The sequence below is a fragment of the Microtus ochrogaster genome, linkage group LG4, assembly GCF_000317375.1.
Source record: "Microtus ochrogaster isolate Prairie Vole_2 linkage group LG4, MicOch1.0, whole genome shotgun sequence".
NCBI lineage: Eukaryota > Metazoa > Chordata > Mammalia > Rodentia > Cricetidae > Microtus > Microtus ochrogaster.
This window is the reverse complement of record NC_022030.1, coordinates 21,865,978-21,875,035: the sequence shown is the minus strand read 5'-3', so window position 1 is coordinate 21,875,035 and position 9,058 is coordinate 21,865,978. Positions and strand designations below refer to the sequence as shown.

The 9,058-nt window shown below is 49.4% G+C and overlaps 2 protein-coding genes across 3 annotated transcripts in view; both read left to right on the top strand.

Moving 5' to 3' along the window:
• LOC113457658 (zinc finger protein 420-like) overlaps positions 1 to 9,058 on the top strand; it is a 1,205,902-nt gene that overhangs the window by 546,100 nt on the left and 650,744 nt on the right. The window lies entirely within an intron of this gene.
• Atp4a (ATPase H+/K+ transporting subunit alpha) overlaps positions 8,473 to 9,058 on the top strand; it is a 12,727-nt gene continuing 12,141 nt past the window's right edge. For both annotated transcript variants that reach the window (XM_005361221.3, XM_005361220.3), the window contains exons 1-3: positions 8,473 to 8,484; positions 8,597 to 8,737; positions 8,849 to 8,908. In XM_005361221.3, coding sequence (XP_005361278.1) covers positions 8,473 to 8,484; positions 8,597 to 8,737; positions 8,849 to 8,908 — 213 coding nt within the window. The remainder of the gene's footprint in view (positions 8,485 to 8,596; positions 8,738 to 8,848; positions 8,909 to 9,058) is intronic.

Here is a 9,058-nt window from a genome sequence, read left to right as displayed (position 1 = left end):
TGGACTATGTAGCAGATTTTAGGCCAGCCAGTGCTGCCTATGAAAACCTGTCTTGAAAGCAAAACAAGGGGCCTGGAGAGATGGCTCATCAGTTAAGAGCATTGACTGCTCTTCCAGAGATTCTGAGTTCAAGTCCCAACAACCACATGGTGGCTGGCAGCCACTGGAGTGTATGTGTATGTGCAGATAGAGCACCGTGTACATAATATAAAGAATCCTAAGAACACACAAAAAACAATAACATAAGCGAGGTTTGGCATGCCTTTAATCCCAGCACTCAGAGGCAGGCGGATCTCTGTGAGTTGGAGGCCAGTCTGGTTTATAGAGGGAGTTCCAAGACAGACAGGGCTACACAGAAACCCTATCTAAAACAAAAACAAAAACAACACCAACAAAAAAACAAGATCAAACTCTCACGTGATATTGAGAAGACACTGAGAAAGAATAAAATGTAAAGTCCCAAGATCATGTAAAGTCCCAAGATCATGTGAGGTCATCCTGTCTAAGGACGTCAGCGATGGTGCTGTCTGTTCTGTCCAGTGTTGAAGCCACCAGCCAAATGTGCTGGACCTTGTGCAATGTGGAGGAGGCCAAGCTTTGATTTCAATGATTTAAAAATCAATCCGCCTTTTTCTTGTTAGGAGCTACCATAGCCGGCCGCTGTTTCTGGACAGTGGTAAGCCCGAAAAGTGGATGAAACCGGGAGCCTAGCTGACTGGGCGCTGACAACTGGGTGTGACTTGAGGCACAGTGGACAGAGCCATAAGAATCTGGACCACAGTCCCGTTGGCACAGCAGCACCCCAGAAACTGGGTGTGGTCACCCACCTTATAACCACAGGGCTCTGCAGGCGAGGGCAGGAGATCCAGAAGTTCAAGGTATGAGGCCAGTTTGAGACCTTGTCTAAAAGAAAGGGGAAGCAAAGAAAATGTAGAAGGTTCCCACCTGAACACCAGGTCGAAACTGTGAGTCAGGAAGGGGCCTGGCTCATTCTGGGTGTTGAAAGAAATGGGAACCCTGGGCTGGAGAGATGGCTCAGTGATTAAGAGCACTGGGGGTTTGCAGAGAACTCTTCAGCACCCATGCCAAGCAGCTCACATCAGCCTGTAGCTCCAACTCCAGGGATCTGACACTCTCTTCTAGACTCCATGGACAGCTGCACCCAGTCATAAATATTCCAACTAAGACACATACAGATTTAGAAATGAAAAAGTTAAATGGAAGTAAAACAACTCTTAAGAAGTGTTTGTGTGCACACGTGTGTGTGTGTGTGTGTGCATTGTGTCTGTGTGTGTGAGTGTGTGTTTGTGTGTGTGTGTGTGGTTTAAATTTAAGACGGTGTCTCATGTAGCCCAGGCTGGTCCCTACCTGAGGATGAGTTTGAACTTCTGATCTTCCTACCTCCACTCCCTGAGTGCTGGGATTCCAGGCATGTGCCACCACACCTGGGTTACTTGGTGCTGGGACTTGAACCCAGGACACTTCACACAGCCTAGGCAAATACTCCAGCAACTAAGCTACACTGTCAGCCCATAAATGGATAAATAAATAAGATATACATGAAGATTATTTTATGTATGTGATTGTTTTGCCTGCATATATGTATGTGTACCACGTGTGTGCCTGGTACCCATGGAGGCCAAAAGAATGTGCTGGGTCTCCTGGAACTGGGGAGTTACCATGGAGGCCAAAAGAATGTGCTGGGTCTCCTGGAACTGGGGAGTTACAGATGGCTGGGAGCCACCATTGTGGTGCTGGGAGTTGAACCTGGGTCCTCTGGCTAGACGAGATCGGGCGTGTTCAGGGTGGTATGGCCGTAGACCCTGGGTCCGCTGGAAGAGCAGCCGGCGCTCTTCACCTGAGAGCCATCGCCTAGAAATTCACATTTTAATTAGTTTGTTATGTCCCGTGAGTTATGTCTCAGACCCCAAAGGGCAGCATTGTAGCAGGACTGTTGGAGGCATTCCTCAGAAACCTAGGAGATGGGTCTACTGCCTGAGGGAAAGGATCCCTTCCCTTGGCCATACGGTTATGGTTACATCTCAAAGCTCCTGGTCCCCTATAACATGTGCTTGTCGTGAATACCAAGCACCCACATGCTCTTTATAACCCCAAAGGCAATTTCTCCTGCCTCACTCTTCTCTCTCCATTCTCTCTGTTCCCAAGACAGCCTTGGCCCTGGCCAGTCTGCCTGCTTCTCTGCTCCCCACCTCAGAGGGAGTTATGGTATCTCTGGACTTCCCCAGATGCCGTAGGCTGTTCTCTCTCCTGTCTTTATGTATTTACCTGTATTTCCAGTGCACCTACGGAGCAGTCCAGTCTGACTTCACTGTGTCCCAGCTTACAGAGTATTAGTTACTGTCATGCCAACCAGACAGAGAGAGGGTTAGAAGTGTTGATTTCTGGGTTTCGGAGGGCTCCCAAGCCGTGGAGAGGCGCATGGAGGCAGGTACAAAGGTGTGAGCCAGCTCTGGGAACAATCTTTTTCTACACTGTAAATATGTATTACTCTCGTTGGTTAATAAAGAGCTGACTGGTGGGATTTTTGGGGCAGAGAATGCTGGAAGAAGAAGGGTGGAGTTTCTGGGTTCTCGAGCCAGACGCAGAGGAAGCAAGAGACAAGCATGCCATGCTGAGAAAAGGCACCACCACGTGGCCGAGGTAGAACATAGATAAAATATGGATTAATTTAAAATGTAGAAGCTAGTTAGTAATAAGCCTAAACTACTGGCCAAGCATTTTTATTAAGTCCCTGTGTGGTTATTTGGGAGCTGGTTGGTGGTCCTGATGAAAAACTCCACCTACACTGGCCCATAAGGCTCAGGCTAGAAAACAAAGACCATAGGCCAAGACCATGCACCATCTTCAAAGTTCTGGCCCCAGTCACCCACTTCTCTTGGTCATGGAGCCCCACTTCCTAAATGCTCAATAGCTTTCCAGACAGTGCTACAAGCTGAGGGCCAAGCATTTAAAATATGATCCTGTAGGGGACTTTTCAGACTCACATTACTTAGGATAAACATGCTACATTGGTTTAGTGGGTAAAGGTTCTTGGGGCCGAGGTTGGTGGCCTGAGTTTGATCTCTGAAACATACAGGGTGGGAAGAGAGAATCAGCTCCCACCAGTTTTCCTCTGACTTCCACACATGCACACACACACACACACACACACACACACGCACACACATGAATAAGTAAATACGTGTAAAACACACAAACATAACCCTTTCGATTTTATTTTTGAGCTGGAGTTACTAGGTAGCCCAAGTTAGCCTTGAACTTCAGATTCTCTTGCCTCAGCTTCCCAAGTGTTGGGGTTACAGGGTTACAGTCGAGCTCCACTAGCAGAATCCCTATCTGTGGATACAGGGACCTTTCCACAAAAATGACAGGTAACAAGGGGCCTTTCCTGCTTAAGTGGCAGCTGTGAGGAAGGGCTAGCGTTCTGTGTGAAACAGCAACACGGAGGGCGCAGTGGCTGGAGACTAGGAGGAGGGAACCTAGAGGCAGCACAGAACGGCCGTGTCGCTGGGCCTTGGGTACTCTGTGAGGACTTGCCTTGTAGCTGGAGACCTGTAGCTGGGGCAGGGCTCTGAGCATGGAGTACTCTGACTATACCCTTCCTGTACTCCCTCTGGACAAGTTTGGGAAGTAGCCTGTCAGGTGTGGGTAGGGTGGGGAGCAGACCATGGGGGCTGTAGAGACAGGAGGTGATGGAAGCTGGACCAAGCTGAGAGCAGAGAAGGGAGACGAAGGCGGATCTACATATAATGACCTTGAGACCCTGTAGCAAGAGCGGTCTGGCAATTCCCTGAGGAATTGGAGGGCTCTGTCCAGGATCTTTGCAATCTGCTAAAGGTGGAAGAGGAACAGGTGCAGGTTAAGCAGGATGGGCAAACCTTGTTCTCTGTTCTTTCCTCACCACCTCATCCGAGACTGGCTCGAGACGGGAAAAGGAGTGAGCTGCAAGGTCTTTGCCCGCACAGGGTCTGCCTCAAGTTACCAAGTTACAGGGAGTGAAGGGCACCCTGGGCCCCACTATCTTATCAGTGAGTTTCAAACACAAACTGACAGTCAAGGTCACAGTGAGGCCCACACACTCAGCAAACAGTCCCTGGGGCCAGCCCAGGCTGGCCTTGGGCTGGGCGAGAACACTCAGGTGCCTAAGTAAGGGATCTGTTTCCCGGGAGTGTAGAGCGGGGATGAATTATCACCAAATGCTGACAACTCAGGGCTTTGGTGGAGAATTTGGTTCAAACGGTGAGGCCTGAAATGTTACTTCTGTGTTGCAGTGACCAGACACGTGACAGAAACAACATACTGAAATTTCTTTTGACTCATGGCTCAAAGGATCCAGTCCTTAGACACTTGGCCCTGTAGACTGGGGTAGAACATCATAGAGGAGTGTATATGTGTGTGTGTTACCAAGGCTGGTATATTCAGTGCATATACTAGGCACTGAACCACACACCCCAACCCCTCACTGGGGGATTCTAGGCAGGGGCTCTACCACTGAGCCACACCCCAACCCCTCACTGGGGGATTCTAGGCAGGGGCTCTACCACTGAGCCACACCCCAACCCCTCATTGGGGGATTCTAGGCAGGGACTCTGCCACTGACCCAACTCCAGCCCCTTACTGGGGGATTCTAGGCAGGGACTCTACCTCTGAGCCACACCCCAGTCCCTCACTGGGGGATTCTAGGCAGGGGCTCTGCCATTGAATGACAGCCTCAGAAATGAACATTTTGAAAAACAGAAGGCCCTCAATCCTGAAAGAGAAAACAACATGAGGAAGAAGGATAGAGCAGGAGTCTGAGCCTTATCAGGCCTTGGAAATGTATATATTCGGGAGACTCTCGGTCAAAATTTTCCTATACTCTTTGCAATGTTCTCTTTCTATTTAATGGTGTCTTAGGGAAAGAAAAACATATCAAATTCTGACTATTGTTCAAAAACAAGCTTGCAACTCAACTTTCCCGTGTACTTCAGACTTGGTGAGATCCACACTGCTGACTTCTACAGGGACTGCATCCTAGAACACTTGCCCTTTTCGAAGCCTTGGCCCTTGAACAGTGTCAGGAGCTTCCCATCAGCCTGAAGCACAGCCCTCCCCCATCCCCACCCCATGGGCACTGCACTTGAGATGGACAAAGCCATTTTAAAGATGGTGCAAATTCAGGCTGCCTGTAGCAGGCATCGTCTTTAGGTGGCTGGGTGTAAGTAGTTGGGTGTAGGAGGTTGGGAGCCCTGGAAGAAATTGTGGGGGTGTGAACAGTGGCTATGTAGGCACAGAAACAGGCAGTGAAGGTATGGACTCAGACGTAGGCATTTAGGAGCTGTGCATATTATTTCAGATTTATATGATAACTGTGTAGATTCAGCCTATGCAACGGCTGTTGTGGGCTCAGGCTCATGTGATAGGTATGGGGCTTGGGCAGTGGCTGTGCTGATGCAGGCTCAGGCAGTGGCTGTTGTTTTGGCAGTGACTATGGAGCTTCAGGTCTGAGTTGTGGGCATCCCAAAATATATGTTCTTTTCTAGTTTCTAGGCTGTTCACACTTAAAGATGAGGTATGTACTGACGCGATGCTCTGAGAAGGACACATGGCTTCTGTGCTCCTACCCAAGGTGAGCAATCTGAATCTCCCACGAAGATCAGTGGGTGAAAACCGAGGGGAAAAGCCACAACATGAGACATGTTTCCTAAATGCAGGAGTCAGGGAAGCCAGAGAAGACAGAAGAAAGGAAGAGGATGGCGGGAGCTCACATAAGGCGCAGTCTGGACCAGCTCCCGGACAGCAAGGATTTCAGTGGAAAACTGGGGAGGGTAAAGCAAATTTTTGTCTTTTTTTTTTTTTGTGGATTTTCGAGACAGGGTTTCTCCATAGCTTTTTGGTTCCTGTCCTGGAACTAGCTCTTGTAGACCAGGCTGGCCTCGAACTCACAGAGATCCGCCTGCCTCTGCCTCCCGAGTGCTGGGATTAAAGGTGTGTGCCACCACCGCCCGGCTTCAAGCAAATTTTTGAAGTTGTTCTCTTGACTATACTTTATCAAAAAATGTCCTTATTTGCCACACCTTTAATCCCAGCACTCAGAAAGCAGAGGCAGGCAGATCTCTATGAGTTCAAGGTCAGCCTGGTTTACCGAGCGAATTCCAGGACTCCAAAGTTACAGAGAAATCCTGTCTCAAAAAAACAATACAAAAAAGTCCTTATCATGAGCAGCAGTTGCCTGGATATAGTTAAAAAGCATTTTGTTTCTAGCCAGGCATCCCTGTAGCCCCAGTGTTTGGGAGATGAAGGCAGGAGGGTTAGGAGTTCAAGATCATGTGCCATAGGAAAGAGACCCACAAAACCCAAACAAACAAAACTTCCTGTATACAAGTCTTCTAAATAATTCATTCAGAATAAAATTGAATTTTTTTGATTGGTTGATTAATCCATCAGTCTATTGATTTGTATCTATCTATCTATCTATCTATCTATCTATCTATCTATCTATCTATCTATCATCTATTGCTCTATCATTTGTCTTTCATCTATCATTGTCCTCTTTATATATAGATATATAGAATATAACTATATAGATATATATCACTTATCTATCCATTAATCTATCTATTTAACACAAATCTACCAAATTGTTAAAATGTTCATTTTACTGTTTCTATAACTTGCAAATCTGAAATATCTAAATATTAATCAACATTAATATTAGCTTATCATATTAAAATTTACAATACCATAATGACTTGAAGACTTGAGAGAAGAGACAGCCAGTGAAGTAGAGGCTAAAGATGGCCATGCCATATTGGCAGAGGTTCGCAAAGTGTCTTATCAACCATCTGCTGCCAGCGATGCTGGTTGGTTCCCCACTCACACCCCGTCTGTGACTTTGCTTGCAGACGTGACCCCCCCACCTCCCACAGCTTCCACAGGCCCTGAGTATGTTGGGGACAGAGGCTGGTAGGTAAGGGTGGGGGTTTGAAGACGATGAGAGGCATCTGAGGCGTTCCAAAGAGCGAGATTTCCCGAGAGGCTGCTCGGTGCCCCTGCTTGTGAAACGTTCCAACACCAGATTGGAACAGGGCGTGTGGTTCGTGGCAGTGAGTGGAAATGCCATGGTACTGCAGAGCTTCGGAGAGGACTTTCAGAAAAGGCGGCGACATTTGCAATGAGACTCGAAGGAGACGAGAAATTGCCACATAGATCTCTGGAAAAGGGGACAGACGGTGCTCCAAGTGCCAAGGCCCCGAGGCATAAATGACCTCGGCCTGCCCAAAGCAAACTGTGTGTTGAGGGATTGAGCACAGGAACTGAGATGGGGAGGCTCATAGGGTAGGCCTCGTAGGAAATTATAGAAGTGGTGTGTGTGTGTGTGTGTGTGTGTGTGTGTGTGTGTGTGTGTGTGTGTGTGTGAAGCTTGTGAGTCAAGGAACCACACAAACGTTGGCATGCCTGACTCAGATGAGGGTCATCTGTGTTCCGGAATCTCACAGCTGTGCCGACAGCATGCCTGTCTCCTCTTGGGACTCCTGGAGTAGGGTGGGCATCTTTAGCCAGAGGGGTGTTGGGGAGTTCAGGTTGCCCACCTCTTGCTTCCCCAGGTGACCCGCTTCCAAGGAGGACGCGGCCAAGGAGATTATGTTATCAGTTACACCTACATTTGCCCTTGGAGACGTGCCCACAATGGGAGGCCAGAGCAAAAACTGCGCCAAAGGTCCTTCTGTTTCCTGAGCCTAGCCCCTCACCACTGCCCCCAGGGATCCCTGCCTGGGATACAGGGAGGGTCTCCTGACACCCACCTCAAACAAGGGCCATTAGATACAGCCTTTCCCAGTAAGCACCTTTGTTTCTCTGAGCAGATTGGGGTGGGGATAGGGGAATGGTTGGGAGCTGTGGGCAGCAGCTAGATGTTGAGTATGCAGCAGGACCTTGCTGAAGTCCCACAGCCTGTTCCCTGTCTCCCCACAGTGAGAATGATAGCTAAGATATGATGTCACAGGTGACCGTGCACATGCTTTAGGGCTCACAAGAGGACACTCTGCAGGTGATCTGCCTGCTCCTGACTCGACCATGTCCTAGACTAGGGTTGAGCAAGTGACTTGACTTCTCTGTGCCTCAGTTTCCCCACCAGTAATGGGCATTCCTCACCTCAAAGGGTTTCTGGAAGGTTAAATGACTGGAATGTGAAAGCCCTCAACACATTGCTGGCATGAAGTGAGCACCCAGTGTTTGCTCCTCTTCTTGTTGATGTCTGACTGATCTGAGTGACAGGTGGCAATAGGGTTGGGCAAGTTGGGACAGCTCAGTAGAAAACGTCTGAGCTGCCCAAGCCTGAAGGTTACCCCAAGGAGCCTCATAATCAGTTGTAGTCAGCTGGTTCTGCTCCACCCCCATCCTCCCTGGATATATCAAGCCTGGTCTAGACCCTAGGTTCTAGAGACCAAAGAGGGCAGAGCACCAGGCACCATGGGGAAGGCAGTGAGTGGCACCTGGGGAGTGTTTGGGGCGTATGTGTCTGTGTCTGTGTGTGCGCGTGCGTGTGTGCAGAAAGGCGGCACCTGACATCTCCTTTGCTCCATCTCATCCCCAGGAGAACTATGAACTGTACTCAGTGGAACTGGGGTCTGGCCCTGGTGGGGACAAGACTGCCAAGATGAGCAAGAAGAAGGCAGGTGGTGGGGGAGGCAAGAAGAAGGAGAAGCTGGAGAACATGAAGAAGGAGATGGAGATGGTGAGCATGGGGGCTGGAGCCTGGCAGGATCGAGGTGGGGACTGGGAGCTAGGCCATGGGCAGGGCGGGGCTGTGACAGCCAGACAGTGAGGGTCCTGTTCCATCCTCCAGAACGACCATCAGCTGTCAGTGTCTGAGCTGGAGCAGAAGTACCGGACCAGCGCCACCAAGGTGAGCTAGGAGTGGGTGGGTATAGTGAGGGGGAAGATGGATGGGGAGAGAGCGAGGTGAGAAGGGCACCCGAGAGCAGTGTGTGCATGTGTGTGTGTGCAGAAGGGCACCCGAGAGCAGTGTGTATGTGTGTGTGCACGTGTGCATGTG